General features: G+C 43.7%; 1 protein-coding gene across 1 annotated transcript in view; it reads left to right on the top strand.

Moving 5' to 3' along the window:
* WHAMM (WASP homolog associated with actin, golgi membranes and microtubules) overlaps positions 1-24,149 on the top strand; it is an 83,933-nt gene that overhangs the window by 4,728 nt on the left and 55,056 nt on the right. The window contains exons 2-3 of the mRNA XM_068275368.1: positions 13,404-13,577; positions 20,724-20,874. Of these exons, the coding sequence (XP_068131469.1) occupies positions 13,404-13,577; positions 20,724-20,874 (325 nt within the window). The remainder of the gene's footprint in view (positions 1-13,403; positions 13,578-20,723; positions 20,875-24,149) is intronic.

The raw sequence follows: 24,149 nt of genomic DNA, 5'->3' as shown, positions 1-24,149 counted from the left end.
GCCATACGGAAGCGCCGGCGGGATGTTAACCCGACGATCGCCGCATACAAAGTGTATAATACACTTTGTAATGTTTACAAAGTGTATTATACAGGCTGCCTCCTGCCCTGGTGGTCCCAGTGTCCGAGGGACCACCAGGGCAGGCTGCAGCCACCCTAGTCTGCACCAAGCACACTGATTTTCCCCCCCCCCCCTGCCCCAGATCACCCACAGCACCCATCAGACCCCCCCCCCTGCCCACCCCCCAGACCCCTGTTTGCACCCAATCAACCCCCCCTAATCACCCATCAATCACTCCCTGTCACTATCTGTCAACGCTATTTTTTTTTATCCCCCCCCCCCTGCCCCCTGCTCCCTCCTGATCACCCCCCCACCCCTCAGATTCTCCCCAGACCCCCCCCCCCCCCCCCCATGTACTGTATGCATCTATCCCCCCTGATCACCTGTCAATCACCCCCTGTCACTGCCACCCATCAATCAGCCCCTAACCTGCCCCTTGCGGGCAATCTGATCACCCCCCCACACCAATAGATCGCCCGCAGATCCGACATCAGATCACCTCCCAAATCCATTGTTTACATCTATTCTCTCCTCTAAACACCCACTAATTACCCATCAATCACCCCCTATCACCACCTGTCACTTTTACCTATCAGATCAGACCCTAATCTGCCCCTTGCGGGCACCCAATCACCCGCCCACACGCTCAGATTGCCCTCTGACCCCCCCCCCTTATCAATTCGCCAGTGCATTAATTACATCTGTCCTTCCCTGTAATAACCCACTGATCACCTGTCAATCACCTGCCAATCACCTATCACCCATCAATCACCCCCTGTCACTGCCACCCAACAATCAGCCCCTAACCTGCCCCTTGCGGGCAATCTGATCACCCACCCACACCAATAGATCGCCCGCAGATCAGACATCAGATCACCACCCAAGCGCAGCGTTTACATCTATTCTCTCCTCTAAACACCCACTAATTACCCATCAATCACCCATCAATCACCCCCTATCACCACCTGTCACTGTTACCCATCAGATCAGACCCTAATCTGCCCCTTGCGGGCACCCAATCACCCGCCTACACGCTCAGATTGCCCTCAGACCCCCCCTTATCAATTTGCCAGTGCAATATTTACATCTGTTCTCCCCTGTAATAACCCACTGATTACCTGTCAATCACCCATCAATCACCCCCTGTCACTGCCACCCATCAGTCACCCCCTGTCACTGCCACCCATCAATCACCCGCTGTTACTGCCACCCATCAATCAGCCCCTAACCTGCCCCTTGCGGGCAATCTGATCACCCACCCACACCAATAGATCGCCCGCAGATCCGACGTCCGATCACCTCCCAAGTGCAGTGTTTACATCTGTTCTCTACCCTAAACACCCACTAATTACCCATCAATCACCCCCTGTCACTGCTACCTATCAGATTAGACCCCTATCTGCCCCTAGGGCACTCAATCACCCGCCCACACCCTCAGAATGCCCTCAGACCCCAGCCCTGATCACCTCGCCAGTGCATTGCTTGCATCTATTCCCCCCTCTAATCACACCTTGAGACACCCATCAATCACCTCATGTCACCCCCTAGCACACCTACCCATCAGATCAGGCCCTAATTTGCCCCGTGTGGGCTCCTGATCACTCGGCCAAACCCTCAGATCCCCCTCAGACCCCCTTCCGATCACCTCCCCAGTGCATTGATTGCATCTATTTTCCCCTCTAACCACCCCCTGAGACACCCATCAATCACCTCCTGTCACCCCCTAGCACTCCTATCCATCAGATCAAGCCCAATACAACCTGTCATCTAAAAGGCCACCCTGCTTATGACCGGTTCCACAAAATTCGCCCCCTCATAGACCACCTGTCATCAAAATTTGCAGATGCTTATACCCCTGAAAAGTCATTTTGAGACATTTGGTTTCCAGACTACTCACGGTTTTGGGCCCGTAAAATGCCAGGGCGGTATAGGAACCCCACAAGTGACCCCATTTTAGGAAAAAAGACACCCCAAGGTATTCTGTTAGGTGTATGACGAGTTCATAGAAGATTTTATTTTTTGTCAAAAGTTAGCGGAAATTGATTTTTATTGTTTTTTTTCACAGTGTCATTTTTCACTAACTTGTGACAAAAAATAAAATCTTCTATGAACTCGCCATACACCTAACGGAATACCTTGGGGTGTCTTCTTTCTAAAATGGGGTCACTTGTGGGGTTCCTATACTGCCCTGGCATTTTAGGGGCCCTAAACCGCGAGGAGTAGTCTAGAAAACAAATGCCTCAAAATGACCTGTGAATAGGATGTTGGGCCCCTTAGCGCACCTAGGCTGCAAAAAAGTGTTACACATGTGGTACCGCCGTACTCAGGAAAAGTAGTATAATGTGTTTTGGGGTGTATTTTTACACATACCCATGCTGGGTGGGAGAAATTTCTATGTAAATGGACAATTGTGTGTAAAAAAATCAAACAATTGTCATTTACAGAGATATTTCTCCCACTTAGCATGGGTATGTGTAAAAATACACCCCAAAACGCATTATACTACTTCTCCTGAGTACGGCGGTACCACATGTGTGGCACTTTTTTACACCCTAAGTACGCTAAGGGGCCCAAAGTCCAATGAGTACCTTTAGGATTTCACAGGTCATTTTGCGACATTTGGTTTCAAGACTACTCCTCACGGTTTAGGGCCCCTAAAATGCCAGGGCAGTATAGGAACCCCACAAATGACCCCATTCTAGAAAGAAGACACCCAAAGGTATTCCGTACGGAGTATGGTGAGTTCATAGAAGATTTTATTTTTTGTCACAAGTTAGCGGAAAATGACACTTTGTGGAAAAAAAAAACAATTAAAATCAATTTCCGCTAACTTGTGACAAAAAAATAAAAACTTCTATGAACTCACCATACTCCTAACAGAATACCTTGGGGTGTCTTCTTTCTAAAATGGGGTCATTAGTGGGGTTCCTATACTGCCCTGGAATTTTAGGGGCCCTAAACCGTGAGGAGTAGTCTTGAAACAAAAATGACCTGTGAAATCCTAAAGGTACTCATTGGACTTTGGGCCCCTTAGTGCAGTTAGGGTGCAAAAAAGTGCCACACATGTGGTATCGCCGTACTCGGTAGAAGTAGTACAGTGTGTTTTGGGGTGTATTTTTACACATACCCATGCTGGGTGGGAGAAATACCTCTGTAAATGACAATCTTTTGATTTTTTTACACACAATTGTCCATTTACAGAGGTATTTCTCCCACCCAGCATGGGTATGTGTAAAAATACACCCCAAAACACATTGTACTACTTCTCCCGAGTACGGCGATACCACGTGTGTGGCACTTTTTTGCACCCTAACTGCGCTAAAGGGTCCAAAGTCCAATGAGTACCTTTAGGATTTCACAGGTCATTTTGAGAAATTTCGTTTCAAGACTACTCCTCACGGTTTAGGGCCCCTAAAATGCCAGGGCAGTATAGGAACCCCACAAATGACCCCATTTTAGAAAGAAGACACCCCAAGGTATTCCGTTAGGAGTATGGTGGGTTCATAGAAGATTTTATTTTTTGTCACAAGTTAGCGGAAATTGATTTTAATTGTGTTTTTTCCACAAAGTGTCATTTTCCGCTAACTTGTGACAAAAAATAAAATCTTCTATGAACCCACCATACTCCTAACGGAATACCTTGGGGTGTCTTCTTTCTAAAATGGGGTCATTTGTGGGGTTCCTATACTGCCCTGGCATTTTAGGGGCCCTAAACCGTGAGGAGTAGTCTTGAAACGAAATTTCTCAAAATGACCTGTGAAATCCTAAAGGTACTCATTGGACTTTGGGCCCTTTAGTGCAGTTAGGGTGCAAAAAAGTGCCACACATGTGGTATCGCCGTACTCAGGAGAAGTAGTATAATGTGTTTTGGGGTGTATTTTTACACATACCCATGCTGAGTGGGAGAAAGATCTCTGTAAATGGACAATTGTGTGTAAAAAAAATTAAAAAATTGTCATTTACAGAGATATTTCTCCCACCCAGCATGGGTATGTGTAAAAATACACCCCAAAACACATTATACTACTTCTCCTGAGTATGGCAATACCACATGTGTGGCACTTTTTTGCAGCCTAACTGCGCTAAGGGGTCCAAAGTTCAATGAGCACCTTTAGGCTTTACAGGGGTGCTTACAATTTAGCACCCCCCAAAATGTGAGGACAGTAAACACACCCCACAAATGACCCATTTTGGAAAGTAGACCCTTCAAGGTATTCAGAGAGGGGCATGGTGAGTCCGTGGCAGATTTCATTTTTTTTTTTTGTCGCAAGTTAGAAGAAATGGAAACTTTTTTTTTTTTTTTTTTTGTCACAAAGTGTCATTTTCCGCTTACTTGTGACAAAAAATATCTTCTATGAACTCATTATGCCTTTCAGTGAATACTTTGGGATGTCTTCTTTCCAAAATGGGGTCATTTGTGGGTATTTATACTATCCTGGAATTCTAGCCCCTCATGAAACATGACAGGGGGTCAGAAAAGTCATAGATGCTTGAAAATGGGAAAATTCACTTTTTGCACCATAGTTTGTAAACGCTATAACTTTTACCCAAACCAATAAATATACACTGAATGGGTTTTTTTTTTTCCAAAACATGTTTGTCCACATTTTTCGCGCTGCATGTATACAGAAATTTTACTTTATTTGAAAAATGTCAGTACAGAAAGTTAAAAAAATCATTTTTTTGCCAAAATTCATGTCTTTTTTGATGAATATAATAAAAAGTAAAAATCGCAGGAGCAATCAAATAGCACCAAAAGAAAGCTTTATTAGTGACAAGAAAAGGAGCCAAAATTCATTTAGGTGGTAGGTTGTATGAGCGAGCAATAAACCGTGAAAGCTGCAGTGGTCTGAATGGAAAAAAAGTGGCCGGTCCTTAAGGGGTAGAAAGCCCTAGGTCCTCAAGTGGTTAAAGTGAACCTTAACTGTATGGTAAAAAAAAAGTTTCACTTACCTGGGGTTTCCCCAAGCCCCTTGCAGCCATCCTGTGCCCTCTGGTCCCCCGCCGCAGCTTAGTTTTGTTTTTGGCCAACTAACAGTCGGCCCCCAGCAATGCCTCCTCTTCTTCGCCTTCCCTGCCGTCATGCACAGGCGCAGTACGCTTGCGACTGTGCATGACATGCTTGACAGGGAAGGCGAAGAAGACGCGTTGCCGGGAAAACGAAACTAAGCCGCCGCAGGGGACTGGAGGGTACTTGAGGAGCTAGGATGGCTGCAGGGGGTTTGGGGAAGCCCCAGGTAAGGGCATTTTTTTTTCTTTACCCCACGGTTAAGGTTCACTTTAACTTTCTTGGACATGAAGTTCACTAGAGCTTCAAAGGTTGCCCCTGGAATTCTTGTCCACTCTTCCGTGACATCACAAAGCTGGTTGATGCTAGAGACCTTGCACTTCACCTTCCATTTGAGATTGCTCCACAGACCTACTTGGCCAATCCAGCACCTTTACCCTCAGTTTCTTTAGCAAAGCAGTGGTCGTCTTGATGTGTTTGGGGTCCTGTGATCACGGGATGTGGTTCCAGTAATCATGTACTTAGTGTGCCTGTCTTCAGCAAACTGTTTGTAGGCTTTTGCTGTGTATTATCTTTAAGGGGCCCATACACTTACACTGGGCTCTGGCTGGCTTCACTTACTTCCTGTCCTGACAGGAAGTGAAGCTGGAGCCCAGAGCGGAGAAGAGACAGCGTAGACAGGGGGACTCGAGCCGGCTGGATCAGGTAATGTATGCAGGGGGGAAGGGGTGGCAGCTCCACAGATTGTGAATCGGTTTCATAGTCAAATCGATTCAAAATCTGTTTGAAGTGTAGGCAGCCAATAGATCCCTCTTTGATCAAATTCGATCACAGAGGGATCTATCTGCTGGTCGATCTGGTGGCTATCGACCAGTGTATGGCAGCCTTTAGAAGAACCCTTTTTTTCTGGGAGCAAAGCAATGCAGACCAATTTGATGCCATTTGCGGCGTATGGTCTGAGCACTGACAGGCTCCCCCCTTCCCCCTTCAACATCCGACACTCTTTACTTAGGGGTGTACTGATTAGACATTAATGGCTTTGTGTTTTGTTTTTTATTGGGACAGCAAATTTACACTGTTATAAGAGCTATACACTGACTACTTTACTTTGTAGCTAAGTGTCATAACTTCAGTGTTTCCATGCGAAGATACAACAAAATACAGACAGTCCCCTGCTTACAAATAAAAAGTTACAATGTTTCATACATGCAAACAAAGTTGTCTTCATGCAAAAAAAATATAATAGTTTTGCTATTGCACATTGTTGTTACATGTTACAGTATTAGGCTCCCTGCACACTGCAAATCCATTTGACGATTCCGATTCTGTTTCTGATTTTCCCTGAATGCAATCAACAGAAAAATACACAGCATGCAGTAACGATTAAAATTGGAATCTGATGTAAAAAAACGGAATCGCGTGCACTGTGCGAGGAGCCTTAAACACATTAACAGCACACTGAAAACAACAACAAAAAGTTGTCCGAAAGAATATAGTTTATCCTTGTTTTACTATGTGTAATACATGACTCAACTTACAAACAAGCTCAACTTACAAACTACCTCCCAGAACAGAACCTGTTTGTATGCAGGGGACCACCTGTATTTACAAAAATGTACACTTTTGTGGATAAAATCCAAATATTCATGTCCGCGCATTAAAGAGGAACTGTAAACAAGAATGGAACTTAAAGCGGAACTGTAGATTCAAATGAAACACATTGTTTCGCTTACCTGGGCCTTCCCCAAGCCCCCAGCAGCCGTCCTGTCCCTCGCCGCTCCTCAACGAGCCACCGTTCTCCCGCCGCCAGCTACTTTCGGTTTTGCCGCCAGGCCACTGCTCCTGCGCGGCTCTGGCCACGCGTATCCTTTCTTCGCGTTCCCCCGTTATTGCAGAGGGGAACACGAAGAAAGGCTACGCTTGGCAGGGCTGCGCTGGCATAGACTTACAAGTCGAGGTACAGAATGGAGCGGCGGCGGGGGAACGGAGAGTCGTCGCGGGACAGGACAGCTGCTGGGGGCTTGCAGAAGCCCCAGGTAAGTGAAACAATGTGTTTAATTTGAATCTACAGTTCTGCTTTAATACCAATCAGTAGCTGATACCTCTTTTTTATCATGTCTGACAGTAGTAAAGATGTTTACATGCAGGCTGATTGTGGTTCAAACAACATGAGCGAATTGCACAGTGAATATCCATTTCTTGATCTCTCTTCCATTTTTTACTTTCTCACTTTGTAATGCATTGATTTATTTTTTTTCCCCTTTTCGGTAAAGTTCCTCTTGAGGTTTGCTAGCATGTTTCTATTTTCTTTACTTGCAGTCTCCTTTAAGCATCACATTCCAATTACAGCACAGCTCTGTAATCAGTAAAGATACATTTGCAAGCAATGCCGAGAGATAAATATAAACGTTATTATAACCGCATGCAATCTTGACAATCATTTTAATCATGCACCCAAGTAAAATGAATGTTAAGCAGCAGGTGATAATGTCCATTGGTGATTCGGTGTTGCAGCTTTACATAGAAATGTCAATTTACATCTCTGACATAGAATTTCAAAGTTAAAATGGTGTTTTAACCACTTCCTGCAAAATTAATGTTTCTAAAAGCCCTATGTGTGCACTATGCAGTGCAAATAGGACGTTTAATAAACATCCATTCTGCTGAAGTGGCCGTGCACGGGGCATTGCATGCATGCCCATTTTAACCTTTCAATGCATCGGGTGAAGTAGTTAAAGAAATGTACAGAAATGCACATCTGAGCGTTTTGCTAGTGATTTTGGCAAAACGCTCAAGTGCTGGCGCTTCTTAAAGCGCTAGTGCAATAACAACCTATGGGCCCGTTCTCATTCAGGCGATATGCGTTAATCGCCGGCGATTAACGCAAATTGCCAAATGCAAATTTGTATCCTGCACCATTTTCAGGCGATTTCCCGGCGATGTGAATGAGCCCGTAGGGTGGTGTTACGCCAAAAATCAGGATTGCAAACTCGCTGGATTACCACTTTTCTGGATTTACACCACGGAATGCACTTATGTGATTGGGCAAGTTTTACTGCGCGATTGTGATTTCTGATATAAAAAAAAAAAAATAAAAAAAATACATTGGGAATTTGCTTGCATTCTTATTGACTAAATACAAACAGACTTAGGCCCGGTTCATATTAGCGGGGAGTGGAACGTATATTGTACAAACGGACCGGTATGCGATCGGATCCAATGTTAAACCAATGGATCCGTTCACATCCATCTGCTTGTACGGATCTATTGTCCGTTCCACTCAACGGACAAAAAAATGCAGCAGAACCTAATTTCCCGGAGCGTTGTGCCCAACGGACCGTAGACAGAAAGTTTTGCAGCTACATAGGAACAAATAGAAAACTGACATTTTACAGCACACTGGCTGTATCCATATGGCCGGTTCTGTGAAAAAAACGCAAATGTTAACCCGGGCGAAACAGGAAAAATGCTGCAGGCACTGCTTTTGTGTTAAAATCAAATCACTAGTGGGAAAAAGGGCACTGAGATTATCAGGGGAAGATAGGGGGCCAGGTGGGCCTGGGTGAAAACACAACCAAGTGTCCCTTTGCAGGAGGGGGGATGAGGAAGGAGAAATTCTGAAAAATGTGGGTGGTGGTAATAATATAAAATGTGCTAGTATCCTAGCTTTTCAGTTGTCACAGCAGTGCATTTCCTGCTTTTCAATGCTTTAATTGCATTTGAACTTCAATTAAAAACGTGCTACAGTCTCCTAGTTTACCCCACAGTATTTCCTCCGCTAACCACTGACAGGCATCACTTCTGACAGAGAATCGGGCTACCTGTGACTCCTAACTAATAATGGGAAACCACCTATTACTCCTGCCAAATAATTCAGCTATGACTGCTAACAGATGTTAAGAGCCACCTATGACACTTGACAAGTGTTGGGAGCCACCTATGACTCTTGGCGGATAATGGAAGCCACCTATGACTGCTAACGGAGACTGAGACCTGGAACGCACTAGCAGTGCTTTTCTAAGCACTGGTGATTTGAAAAGCTCTTGCTAATGTAATGCAATCGGGGATTTTTATAAAATCACATCGCTCAAGTGGGATCACACACATAGCATTACATTAGCAAGGTCTTTTAAAATCATAAATGCTTAGAAAAGCACTGCTAGTGGGTTCCAATCCTGAGAGGCCTCTTATTACTTCTGGTCAAAGTGGGAGTGACTCTTAAGCCTCATCTACACGCGTAGATGAGGCTGCGATCCGGCGGCTCGATTAGCCGTTGGATCGCCTCTTCCGCGCACCCACTTGCCGCGCGTGCGCCGCATACGAGTCCCCGCCGGCGCCGCTTATCTTCCGCTCGATTCCCTGCCATTGTCCCCTCGCGGGGAGCGAGCAGGGAATCGGCGGAAGCAAGATCCGTCCAGTTGGATTTTATCAATCGAGCCGCATCAGCATTGATAAGGAACATCGCGGCCGCATCTACGTGTGTAGATGCGGCTTAAAAGTGCTTTAACTACTTCTCCTCCCCCAGGATGAGTATCTACATCCCTGCAAAACGCCACTTTACCTCAGAGGGACGTAGATACTTGTCCCTTGCTGCTGCGCGCTCGTTCTCACCACAGATTGTTAGACGAAAGATGAATGAATAGGAATGGAGTTCCTATTCATTAATATAAGTCCCCGTGTCGATGATCGCCGGCACCAGTGAGATGCCTGCATCGTATCTTCTGGAAGTAACACCTCCACGCATTAAAGTATGCTAATAGGTAGTAATGCGCGAGGACATCTTGTGGCCAAATAGTAAAATTACACCGACATACATTTATTTGAATAAAAACACCCACACTTTTCAATTTAACTCCTTCCCTCCCACACTCTTCCATGGTGTCCAAATAAATGTTTTGTATAAAAAACAATGACAGTGGAAAAAAAAAATACATTAATAGTTACCTTAGGGACTGATCTTTAATATGTATGTCAAGAGGGTATATTACAGTTGTTTTAATTTATGGGCTTGTAATTTAGTGATGATGCAAAACGGAAAAAAAGAACTTTTATTTCCAAATAATATATTGGCGCCATACATTGTACTAGGGAAATATTTTAAATGTTGCAATAACCGGGATAAATAGGCACATTTTTTCCCCATTTTTTTTCTTCTTAATGTTCCCATTAAAATGCAGTTAGTATAAAATATTTCTTAGCAAAAAGTACCACTCAAATCAAAGAAAGCCTAACTGGTGGTAAAAAAAAAAAAAAAAAAGGTATAGATTATTTAATTGTGATAAGTAGTAATAAAGTTATAGGTGAATGAATGGAAGGCGCGCTGAAAGCGGAAAATTGCTCTAGTTTTTAAGGGGAAAAACCCCTAGAGGCGAAGTGTTTAAGATTGAGAGGCAGTGATGAGAACTACCAGGCACAATTTCACTCACTTGACAAATGCTGCTATGTGCGACACACGCAATTACTATGTCTATGTGCCCTTGCGATCAGCAAAACGTATCTGATGAGAAAATCGGATTGAAGTGTGTTCACTGTGAGAGGGCCTTAAGGTGCATACACACATCAGACTATAGTCTTTGGAAAATGAAAGATCACAGACCAATCTTACCACCCTTCCTGTAGTATAAGAGCCATACTCTACACAGTCTTCTATGGAGCTGAACTCCACATCAGAAACAAATCTTTGCAAGATGCTGCACACACAGATTCTGTACAGACACAAAAGATCAGTATCTGCAAAAGATCTGTTCCTGCCAAAAATCCATTCCTGTAAATTGCAATGATAGTCTATGAGATCTGCAGATCAGCATACACACATGATTTAACTGACATTCATCTGCAGATCAAGCAATCATCCGCAGATCTGAAAATCCATCCTGGTGGATCTGTTCTGCAGATGAATGTCAGTTAAATCGTGTGTATGCTGATCTGCAGATCTCATAGACTATCATTGCAATTTGCAGGAATTGATTTTTGGCAGGAACAGATCTTTTGCAGCTACAGATCTTTTGAGTGCGTGCAGCATGTTTGTGTGCAGCATCTTGCAAAGATTTTTTTCTGATGTGGAGTTCAGCTCCATAGAATAGACTGTAGGTATGGCTCTCATACTACATGAAGGGTGGTAATATTGGTCTGTGATCTTTCATTTTCCAAAGACTATAGTCTGATGTGTGTATGCACCTTAGAATTATAAAATGTTATTTAGAAAACTGACATGATTGAAGCCATTGTCAGAGACTTTGTCATTCTCTTTTTAGCCCCTTATACTTTCCTAGTTTTCTGGGTCACCATGAGCTATCTGGTGCTCTGTAATGCTGGTTCAAGCCCTGCCATGTACTGATGAGAACCAAAAGTCCGAGACAGGTTGGGTTGATGTAGTGCTGTAAAATGTGTAAGCTATAGGCTTGCTTTACACTAGTGGTTCTGGATGTGAGCCTGGTTTCAGGTGCATAGAGAGATGATTTGCAAATTCAGGAGTGATGCATCATGGGAAACTATAGTTGCTCACTTAAAGCTGAATAATGTCAAATACCCTTTTGTTTCAAGAAGGCAAATTATACTTAGGACGTGTGCGCTTGACATACATACACTGTGTATTTTGACCCTCAGGAGATGGTTTCCTTTGTTCCAAACATCTTGGCTACTACAGGTTTGCTTAAATCGATTGTAAATGTATTTTTTTTTATTTGGGGGGTAGCCTCACAAAGACAGAAGGCCTCAGATCTTGAATAGGTGATAATAGCAGTGAGCAGATAGGCACAATGGAATTTCCCTTTTTTAATCAGAACTGTGCTTTGTTTATGAATGGATCTGAAGAAAGGATTGTTCTTATTGTCCATTGATTTCCAATACAGATCGGATAATTGCTCAGCGAGGAGAACGCCAGCGCATACCACTAAGGCTGCATCCGAAATGACCACCAGCTCAGTGTGCAGCACCTAAATAGATTTTCTGCACACTTTGCATTCAATTCAGATGCAAATCATATGCAAATCTGCTACTACTTATTATGCAAACAGGAAACTCGGGAGGAGGGGCTGGGAGCAGCTAGCCTGACAGTTACATAGTTACAAAGTTAAGAAAAGGTGGGGGGAAAGGCTGCGCGTCCCTAAACACATGCAGCAATTGAATGGTTAATTGCAAAGGCATACACCGCCTCTGCTAGACTGAAAAGTGCTAAGATTTATTAAACTAGGAGGAACTTTAGCTTCCAATATGGTTTGCATGCAAAGTATATTATATATGTTTGCATAATAAGTAGTAGCAGATTTGCATCTGAATTGAATGCAAAGTGTGCAGAAAATCTATTTAAGTGCTGCACACTGAGCTGGTGGTCATTTCGGATGCAGCCTTAGTGGTATGCGCTGGCGTTCTCCTCGCTGTTCAACCAAATGTAAGTTACAAATTTTTTTTGCTTAGCTGCTCCCAAGGTTTTAAATTTAGGTTAGGTCACTTGCCCGGAGGTTTGCCTCACCGTGGTGCAAGTGTCTAGTATAATATTCTTTGCATGCAAACCATATTGGAAGCTAAAGTTCCTCCTAGTTTAATAAATGTTAGCACTTGTCTTGGATGCAGGGCATGCATTTTTCAGTCTAGCAGAGGCGGTGTATGCCTGTGCAATTAACCAATCAATTGCAGCATGTGTTTAGGGACGCGCAGCCTTTCCCCCCCACCTTTTCTTAACAGGATAATTGCTCAACCAAACAGTTCAGACTTAAAGAGACTCTGTAACAAAATTTTCAGCCTGATTTCTTCTATAAGTTCCTATACCTGTTCTGATGTGGTCTGTCTTACTGCAGCCTTTCCTAGTTGCACAGTGGCTATCTCTGTTATATAATCTAATCTTTTTTCCTCTGACGGCTTTGTTGGGCTCAGGCTGGAATGTGCTGCACTGCTTGTGATAGGATAGAAGCTATACACACCCTCTCCACGCCCCCTGCAGGCTCTGTGTGAGTCATAGACTGAGCTCCTCTCAGCCTATCACATGCTGTTAGCAGCCATGTCTTTTGTTTGTAAACACTGCCTAAAACTGGCAATTACAAGCCAGGATAGCAGCAGGGAGTGACAGAAACAGCACAGAGGGGCCCAGGAGAACATAATGAATAGAATGGTATGCTTTTTATTGTAAGAATTTTTAGAATACAGATTCTTTTTATGAATTTGTCCTCAGATTGCATAAAAAATGTTTTTGAGGCATGTTTGGTACTTGTAAAAGTTTTATTTCTAACATATAGGAGAAATTAAATCTCCTAAACTTATGGTCATTTCTATCTCAGTTATTGGAATGGTTCAGAAGAAATTAAGAAGCAATATAATTTACTTATTTTTAATTTTCTAGGTTCTTCATCAGCATAAAGAAGCAGATAAGATGATGTTATTACTTAAAGTTTATGAGGAAGAAGATGAAGCATTTATGGAATTAGTTACCGTGGCAACCCAGTTTTACCAATACTTGCTGCAGCCTTTCAGGGATATGCGGGAACTTGCGATGTTATACAAGCTGGAAATATTGGTAAGGAACTGCTGTTTATCTGTTTTAAGCCTTTTTTCTGTTGGAAATTCTCTTGGGCTCTTTTTATGTAGAGAGTCATTTGAGTCAATTATTGTCAAAGTGATTTATACACACTGTTTTGTTATTAGTCTAGAGGCGGCCTATTATTTCTGAAATTCAAGTATACACTGCAGCGATTTCCCATTTGGAGTGCATTGCTTTTACACTAAGTCAATTAAATATTTTGCTAAGAGAAACCTATAGGTTTATAAGTGTCCTGCAGTGGGATATCTGAGCCATAAACCTGATAACTTCATTCAGTTGATGCAAACTGCATGCCAGTAGAGGTGAGTGGAGACACAACGAGCACACTGTGTAGTGGTGGGCATTAACCAAGTGAGGTTGCTCTTCTAAGCAATGCTATGTATGTTTGTTTTTTTTAGAAAAATGTTGTTAAACAATAGAACGGGTCTTACCTAACCTGGGAAAAGAATGAGAATTCTTAATTTTATTTATTTTAGGTAAAGAGAGTGTCTCTCCCCTTCCACGTACCCACACACGAGGGTAGCCATACTCCTCCTGGGGCTTGGATTTTAAAGGTGTTTGTAACATCTAAACATAAAAACTTGCTAAGAAACAGTTCATGATCAAATATATAGGTAAACTTTCCGTGTTTTTTTTTTTTTTCCTTCTAAAATGTCCCCCATTTTCTGTTTCCTTTTTTACCTGGTCTGGGTACCTTTGCAGGGACAGTGTTTTTTTTTTTTTTTTTTTAACAAACTTATCTCAGCATGCAAAAACAGACAGTATCCTAGTTTGAATAAGATAAGGACACTATAGGCCTCAATTCATAAAGTATTACCGCATGTGGTAATTCTGAAAACAGCAGACTTTCCCAAACACTTAGCAAAGTGTCAATTCATAAAGCCTGTTACCTCATGAAAAACTGAAATTACCGAGTAGTGAGGTAAATTACCGGCTTGGCTGTAATTACCTCCAACACATGTCAGTAGATTGTGCAGGGAGCCGGAATCTCTGTGAGTCTGTGCAGGGAGCCGGAGTCTCTGTGAGTCTGTGCAGGGAGCCGGAGTCTCTGTGAGTCTGTGCAGGGAGCCGGAGTCTCTGTGAGTCTGTGCAGGGAGCCGGAGTCTCTGTGAGTCTGTGCAGGGAGCCGGAGTCTCTGTGAGTCTGTGCAGGGAGCCGGAGTCTCTGTGAGTCTGTGCAGGGAGCCGGAGTCTCTGTGAGTCTGTGCAGGGAGCCGGAGTCTCCTCTATGTATGTCTCATATATGTTAGTGCATACAGATTGGATAACTGAACCTAGGTATCTCCTGTGAAAGTTGGCATTTTATCAACATCGCAGAAGTATACCATTTCCACCTGTATTAAAATGTGGGTGTCTTTTTTTTTTTTTTTTATGGACCCTTCTGTGGGATAGCTAAACCACACCCCCAACATCTTTGGGGAGTGTTGGGGGACAAGGACCGCCACAGTGTGTACAAGGATCCTATAGGTACTTAATGGGACTCCACTGAGGGTATACACTGAAATGTTACCTCCTGAATGCATTGCATTTTACTTTTTGATACAAACTACAAGCTATATACTTGTATGTACTTATACCTTTTAGGCAAGTTAAAGCAGCCTGTAACGGACCCCACCGCACCGCAATGAAAAATCAATGGGCTGTTCACAGTGCCCACGTTGCGTTACTTAGTAACGCTGCGCCGTAAGACAACGTACTGCATGCAGTACTTTATAAGCGGCAGAGCCGCGTTAGACTGCTTGCACATGCTCAGTAACGTTGGGGAGGAGCGGAGAGCGGCCAGGCACATGGCTAATTAATATTCACTGCACTCAGTGACGTGCAGTGTTTACTTCCTGGAGCGGCCGTTCTGTGCGCCGATTGGCCGGGCGGAACCACGTGATGGCGCATGCGTCCAAGAGTACGCATCACGGCATCACGGACGCCAGAGTGAGCTGCACAACGCGGCTCACTCTGACGTCCACATCAGAGAGCACCAGGCGTTGTGTTAGGGGCACGTTATGCGACCATAACGTCCCCTAAAACGCAACGTCCTACTGTGAAACCAGCCTCAGGGTTTGTCCGCACTGACCTAGTGCATATATCAAATTATTATTGCCAGGAACTACTGCTCTTCTCTTATTATATTCCATGGTAATTTACTGATTCATTATAAAAACACAGGCTACATGTGGGTTTTTAGTTTAGTGCAAAATCAAGTGAATGGCCATCCACAATCAGTACAGCGGATATAGAAAATTACAATGTAAAGTCACAAAGTTCCCCCGAGGTGGTGTTGGGGGTGGATAATCCGGTTTCTATACTGGTAAAGCCATCTGCAGTAAATTTGAAACATAACAGAATAAAATAAGAACAGTAAACTATGCTAAGAGGTTGGTATTATGTAGAAACCGACTGGTATAGGAAAGCTATGGATAATGTCGATTTATCTCCTAAATACATTATTCAAGAGAGTAATAAGTGTTCTCCACGTAGTCAGCCAGGACTCCTCATCTAGCACTACATCGATCAAGCCAAGGGTCCCAGGTTTTATAGCGTATAGGAAGTTTGTCCTTAATAGTGGAATTTATCTTCTCTGAAAGCTGTTTCCTATCAACTTTGGTAACTAAAGGCGTGTAATGCTAAGTTGAGGTTTGTACCATTGAGATGCTAAATAAACCTAAGCCGTAACCGCTATATGCTCACTGTATTTGGTTTTATCGGCCTTAAAGAGAGTCTGAAGCGAGAATAAATCTCGCTTCACACCTCATAGTCGGCAGGGGCATGTGTGCCCCTGCTAAAACACAGCTATCCCGCGGCTAAACGGGGGTCCCTTACCCCCCGAAATCCCCTCCTAACAGCGCATCCCCTCTTCCGGATTGAGGCAGGGCTAGCCGCCGCAGCCCTGCCTCTTGCGCGTCTGTCAGCGCGTATCTCCGCATCTCCCCCGCCCCTCTCAGTCTTCCTTTGCTGAGAGGGGCGGGGGAGAGGCGGCGATGCGCCGCTGATAGATGCGCTGAGAGGCAGGGCTGCAGCCGTTAGCCCTGCCTCAACAGCAGCAAAATCTACGACCAGGTTGGTCGTTGATTTTGCAGGGGGGATGTTGGGGGGTCAGGGACCCTCGTTTAGCCGCGGGGTTTTAGCAGGGGCACGCATGCCGCTGCTGACTATGAGACAAGAAGCGAGATTTATTCTCGCTTCAGTGACTCTTTAAGACCTGATAAAATCTTACAGTATTTTCTAAACCTGGTCTCAAATACAAAAGCTATTAATTTAGCCACCCAATACCAAAATTTTTATGCTACTGGGCAGGATCACTACATATTCTCCATTGAGGCCACAGCCTGGCAACCAGCACAGAGAGGGATTTACCTAGGTTAATTTTGTTCAGTCGTAGGGGGACTAGGTATGCACAATGCAATAGCTTAAAGGACTGCCGATGTGAGAAATATATTATACTCACCTGGGGTTTCTTCCAGCCCCTAGCAGCCATCTCAGTCTCTTGCTGCAGCCCCGGTCCTTTGTGATGTCCCATTGGTCGCCGGTACACATCGCGACCCCGCCAGTGGGTCGTTTCTTCTGCACCTGTGCGGGCGTGTCTACATCATCTGGAGCGTACTGTAGGGTATTTCTCACATTGGAAGTCCGTGTTAAGGAAGGTCTCAAGCTCTGAGGCTTGAAGATTGCCTTTAGCTAAGGCACAGTGCATCCACTGTTGATATGTCAACAAGATGCTAAGGTCCTGTTCCCAAGCTAGCATGGGTTTCGTTTTCTGGCCCACAGGAGGGGAGTTGGAACAACTCCTTTAAAAGGGACAAAACTCCTCTTCTTAGAGAATCACAAGCACAGATGGATTCTGAAGGGGTAATATTTGCATCTGCGGGAATAGGTGACAAGGAAGATAAGTGCTGAATCTGTTCCAACTTTAACTGTTATGTCAACTAGATAGTATAATTTTAGATTATTTGCTGTATAGAAAGCAACTTGCTACCTGAGAAAAAGCTTTTAATAGTATGTGATTTTGCTATTTCACCACAGGAAATTTAGCGGTGCTATGCTGGCTGGAAAATCTCGGTTGTGGAAAATTTCCAAATAAAGGATACACGAGACCTAAAAAAACTTCAGCTTTATTTACCTGGGGCTTCCTCCAGCCCCAGAAGTCTCTGTGTCCCTCGCTGCAGCTCCGATGTCACTCAGTCTTCTCCTCTCCCTTCCGTAGCGGCCGCTGACCTGGCCGAGTCGGGGGGCTTCTGCGCACATGCAGGTGCACACACTTGCTGCTTGCAGTCGTGCTCTTGTGCCCGGGATGTTGTGTGTGCAGAATGCTCCCCGACACAGGAGTGGGACTGTAAGCGCTATGCGCACGCATATGCGCAGAGGCCACCGCTTCTACGGAAGGGACTGGAGAAGACTGAGTGATATTGGAGCTGTGAGGAAGAGCACCGGGACTTCTAGGGGCTGCAGGAAGCCCCAGGTAAGTAAAGTTGAAGGGGTTTTTTAGGTCTTCTATATTGGGAGTCATTTGGAAGGTGTAAATGCAAGTTCCATAGCATCAAAGTGTGAACCATTAAGGGGGATTTTTGCTGAAGGAAAGAACAGTTGCCAAGTATAACATGCCTTTTCAAGACAGGGACTCCAAAACCTCGCTTTCAATAAACTCTTGAGTGGAGTGTGGCAACCTGAGTGGATCATGGGGATGGGGGCAAGCTGTTCTGCATGATGATATTTAACATGTGCAACACACACTTAAATTGGATCCAAAATGAAAAACTAACTATAACAAGTAACTTGTCTATATATCTTATCTAAAGTTTAGATTTACACAGCAAATCTAGCTGCAAACAGTTTTAATAGAATATGGTTATTTCTTCCTGTGATACAATGACAGCAGCCATGTTGTTTGTAAACATTACACAGAAGCAAGCTTATCTACATCTTGAGCAAAAAACCTAATCTCCCCCCCCCCTTCCTCCTCCCCTCTGCCTTTGAAATCTCTGACTAGTAATACCTCCCCCTCCTCCTGCCCAGACTGAGCTCCCATGAGCCCTTGCTACTGTCTGAAAGTGCCTTGGCTCTCTGAAAACCTGTGGGGAGGCTTTTTTAATTTATAGGGCATTATAGTATTAAAACAAAAACAAAAAAAGTATTTGGCTTGAGGAACGCTCTATAAACAATAGGAAAGGAACACAAATATGCAATGAGTAAAAGTTCATCTCGGATCCACTTTAATGTTTTATGCCTGTGCATCATTTTGACTTGGATCTGTGGTTGTGTTTGCTTCCAAATAAATACATGCAGGTTTTTTTTATAAAAAGGGGAAAATCACATTTTATCTCTTGGCTATATTAAGTATGTACATTTTTATAGTTTGGCAAACAATATGATGACTCGTGTAGGAGATCTATGTGAAGGTTTTCTTCCTAAAGCATACCTGAAGTGAGAGTAATAAGGTTTTCTCTGGAAAAGGCCATTTGATCAGCCTCTCATTGCCTTAGTGATGAACTGTAAATTTGATTTTGGAAAATCTACCAATAAAAAGTGTAATCTGGAAGGTTGGTAAACATTTTTTTTATTTTTTTTGTCTAGTAAACATGGGAAGTGGGCTGGGAACTGTTGATCAGTGGTTGTGTCTGTACTGTTTAAAGGTCTATAGCATAGGTTCTCAACGTGTGGTGCGCGTACCCCAGGGGGTACTTCTGAGGGTTCTAGGGGGTACTCGGGCTTGATTATACTTAACCAAAAATAACAAATTTAGAGTTTTAGAAAATGATAAATCTTATTTAAACAGCACCAAATTAGTATTTTAACTAATTAAAAGCAATAGTAAATGCTTGGAAATGGTTTAGAACCAATTATAATGTACTATGATTAAATATATATTTGTCAAGGAGTACGTGTGATAATGTTTACCATGCTAGGGGGTACTTGGTGAGTACAGGGTTTTAAAAGGGGTACATACCAATAAAATGTTGAGAAACACTGGTCTATAGAACTATCTTGGCAGTTTTTTTTTTTTGTTTTTTTTTAATCAACCTTGCATTGTTCACTTTTCACGTGCCATCAGTAATTTGCAGATTAGGCTTCCACTGACCCATGCATGCCTTCTTTTGACTCACCTCAAATGGTTGTGTGACCGGTGGAATCGTAAAACGTCTGCATACTAGTTTTGGTTCAGTATCTCAAGATATTAGCAGCAGGGGGTCAGAGCTAAAGTCAAACATGTACCAGGGAAGTAAGCAATGACACCTTCCATATTCCTCTAGCTTCAGGTTTTCTTTTAAGGGAACCTGAAGTGAGAGAGATATGGAAGGTGACATTTATCTGAAGTAAACTTGCGATATTTGAAACCAAAGTATTTATATTTACCTGGGCTTCCTCCAGCCCCTTCAGGCCTTTGCCTCCCTCCATGTCTGTCTGGACCCCTCCCATTGAGCCTCAGTGGAGTCCGCAATCCAGCCGAGTTGTGGGCCACTTTGCATGCATGGTCCCATTTGTGCGTGTGCCCCATTGCCTTCGTAAGCACCGGGCACTGGAGTGCGCAATGGGGGGGGGGGGGGGGGGGCATGCACGTCCAGGATCCGGCATGTGCTGTAGTTCCCGCCTGACTCAGTCAGGGACTTTACCAGGGCTTGAAGCAGCGCTATGGGGAGGACCAGGAGGAAGGTGAAGGGAGCACATGGATTAAAGATGCTGGAGGAAGCCCCATGTAGGCATAAATACTTTTTGATTCAAATGTCTCAGGTACACTTAAACAATACCGGTTTCCTGGCTGTCCTGCTGATCCTCTGCCTCTAATAATTTTAGCCATGGACCCTGAACAGGCATGCAGATCAGATTTTTTTTCTGACAAAAATAGCTGCATGTTTGTTTCAGGTGTGTAATTCAGACGCTGCTGACAAAGAGATCAGCACAACTGCCAGGCAACTGGTGTTTAATAGGAAATAAAAATGGCAGCCTTCATATCCCTCTCACTTCAAGTTCCCTTTAAATTCGCGACAAAAGTGCGACTTTAGCAACAGAGTGTATCAGTGATAAAACAAGCTTTGTAGTGAATGGATATATTTGGTTTAGACAACAAAATTGTTTTTTCTTTGAAGTTATACAATTCCATTTTAAGTTCTAGTTTGGTTGTTTTCATAAACAGAAGTCACTGGAAACTGATGATTTCGGTCCCAAACGTATTGAGGCTTTGCAGAAAGAAGCTGATCAGTGGAACTCAAGAGCAGAAGAAGCTGTACGCTCAATACAGAGCGTGACCGTGAATTACTTCAAGGAAACCTCAAAAGCCCTGGCTGGTATGAATACAGCATGATCATTCTTTATACAGGCAGCATCATAGCAGTATGTGTATGTCTGTATGGCAGACCTTCTGTAGCTGTATACTACAAATAAAGGAATTAATTGCATTGGACTAATGAGCCATGTCTGAGAGAACCGTCTTCTGTGTTGACCAGTCAGGTTCTTCCTTTACAAACATGTCTTAGTACAGCATTTTTGACCGGAAAGCATTTATTCATTACAGTTTTGAGTGACATTCTAGTATGTCACAAGTGCTGTGATCTCTGCTGGCTATTTTACCTCAGAAAAGCCCTCAGCTTTGTTTCTTGCCGCCTAGCTGAGGGTGACAGCTACATGAATGCTTGTTTGGTGAGGAGAGTTCAGAGCAGCAGCAAGGGGTGGCACCACAGCGAGAGTTTGCTTTGCAGCAGTATCAGTTGGTATAATTAATTGTGGACGGCTAGATTACACATGCAGAGGAATAGTATTGTGTGGTAGCTGAGAGGAAATGCATAACTAACTGGTTTTGCCAGTATATCACTCAGTACGTCTAGCATTGAAGTTTGGACATTTTCAGGCATGCCTAACTGCTTGCCTGTAACTAGGTTCCAGTGGCATCCCAAATCAGAAGTGTGGTTCTCTTTGTTCCTTTGCTCACCTGATTGAGCACTAGTTACACTGGGTAAGCAGGCACAGAGGACAGCCTCCTAGTGATTTACCCAATTATAGCTTTCAGAAATATTTAACCTCTGTCTAGTATGTATTCTCATATTGCTGAGATAATATCCTGTTAAAATCCCCACAGAAACTTAAAGGAATTGTCAGGCAAAAAATGAGTTTCACTTACCTGGGGCTTTCTACCAGCCCCATGCAGCCATCCTGTGCCCTCGTAGTCACTCACTGCTTCTCCAGTCCCCATCCACCAGCTAGTTTTGTTTTTGCCGACCTCTGGGTGCGTATATTTTTACGGATTCTCGCTGGTGCAGGAACAGTAACCCATACTACATTTTTACACAGTGTGCAACGCGTACCCTTTTTTTTTTTTTTTTTTTTGCCTGACGATTCCTTTAAGAGGATGTCGTGGTCTGGAGAGAGATTAATCGCTTTTCCCCTGACTACAATATATCTACGTCCTCTATCTACATCTTCATGGCTTGGATGAAGTCACATACGATTTTTAGCAGAAGCAGAGCTGTGGACGATCGGGCACGCTCACATCACAGACTGCTTCTGCACTAATAGGTCGAAGGGAACAGGAGTTCCCTTAACCTATAAGCAGACCCCCCACGGAGGAATGATCAATGATGTAGACATTAGCATTGATCATTCCTCCCTCCTCTATGCCCCGATCATTAAATAAAAGGTATGTAAATAAAGCCAGGACTCGCCTCCCTGGATCTTGCGGCGATCATGTTGCAGGATCCTCTGCTTGCAAAAAACAAAGCAAGCGCTCACAAACATGGGCTGCAACTGAATGACTCATCACCTCATATGCACCGTTTATATAGCTCAAATACACACTTAGCAATCAGACAGATGCAAAACATATGCATAACTAAATACTTACCATGCAAAACAGGATAGCACAATGGGTGCTGCTAGCCTGGTAGTTACAGAATTTTGGAAACAAAGTAAAGGTAGAAGGCTGCGCATCCCTGACCCAATACTGTACAATTGAATGGTTAATCGCTGTGGCGCACACCGCCCCCCCCCCCCCCCTACCCCCTGGACTGAATTGTACGCCCGCATCCAAACAATGCAATACTGGTCTATGGAGAAATTTTAGCTTCCATCATAGTTTTGCATGCAAAAATATAATATACTGGACATCTGCACCAACGTTGAGGTAAATCTCCAGAGCAGATGTCCTAACACTAACTAACCTAAGTTAAAAGCAAATGTCTTTACCCTGGGAGCAGCTACGCTAAAATGTGTAACTTACATTCAATACAGACAGCAAAAAACAAAGCAAGCGCTCACCAACATGGGCTGCAAATGAATGACTCATCACCTCATATGCACCGCTTATATAGCTCAAATACACACTCAGCAATCAGACAGATGCAAAACATATGCATAACTAAATACTTACCATGCAAAACAGGATAGCACAATGGCTGCTGCTAGCCTGGTAGTTTCAGAATTTTGGAAACAAAGTAAAGGTAGAAGGCTTTTTGCTCAAAGTGGAGACGGCACATAAATGGCTTCAGTAGCAAAACTGTATTAAAGCATGTAGAGGCACACACAACATGTTTCGGGCGGAGCCCTTCCTCAGGTGTGCCACACCCAACACCTGTGACCCTTAAATACCCACCCACAAAAAGTCATGAGACCAACATAGTCACATGACCAATTTGACATCACTAACAAACAATACAATTTCCATCTGGGGAACTACACTGACAGTGTCTACCCCAGTTAACTGAGGAAAAGATCACCCAGATACTGTCTTAATACATATCCATACATTTGTATACTTTTTCAACATTAATTCATCATAATCATAGGTATACATCTTTCTTAGCAAGAAACGATACCCCTCCTGATAAAGTTCTGTTTCATACAATCTGTGCAGACAGTTTCACCCTAGGAGAAAAGGACATTATAAGAAACACTTTAGGCTCAGGTATTCATTTAGGCCATTAGGACATACACAGTTGAATTTTCTTATCCATTTCGCCTCACATTGCAAAAGTAATTTTTTCCTATTACCCCCTCTAGTAAGTACTGGCACATCCTCAATCACAAACCACCTCAACTGGCTCGCCCTGTGGCGATACTGCAAAAAATGTCTAGAGACCGAAGTCTCATACACTTTTTTTTTTTTTTTTTTTACCCAATGCGAAGTTAGTAACATCTCTCTTGTGCTCCTGTATCCTCTCTTTCACTGGTCTTTCCGTCTTTCCAATGTATACATACCCACAGGGGCACTTGAGCCCGTATACCACATAGGGACTCAAGCATGTAAATCTGCCCCTAATGGGTATGCCTGCACCAGTGGAAGGATGGGAAACACTGCTACCTTTTATAATAGCACCACAACAGTTACAACTTAGACATGGAAATGTGCCTTTTCTAACGCTCGGGGTCACATCCCTCTTTTTGATAGCAATGTCAGACCTGCAAACCCAATCTTTTACTGACCTGCCCCGGCGGTAAGCAAACACAGGGGGTTCAGCAAACCATTTGCCAAACTCCCTGTCCTGCCTAAGCAGAGGCCAGAACTTTCTCACAACCGAGCGTATCCGCTCGGACATATAACCATAATTGCACACAAAGGGCAATCGGTCAG

This window comes from Hyperolius riggenbachi, chromosome 3 (assembly GCF_040937935.1).
Source record: "Hyperolius riggenbachi isolate aHypRig1 chromosome 3, aHypRig1.pri, whole genome shotgun sequence".
In the NCBI taxonomy this organism is placed as follows: domain Eukaryota; kingdom Metazoa; phylum Chordata; class Amphibia; order Anura; family Hyperoliidae; genus Hyperolius; species Hyperolius riggenbachi.
This window is presented reverse-complemented; position numbering and strand designations above follow the sequence as displayed.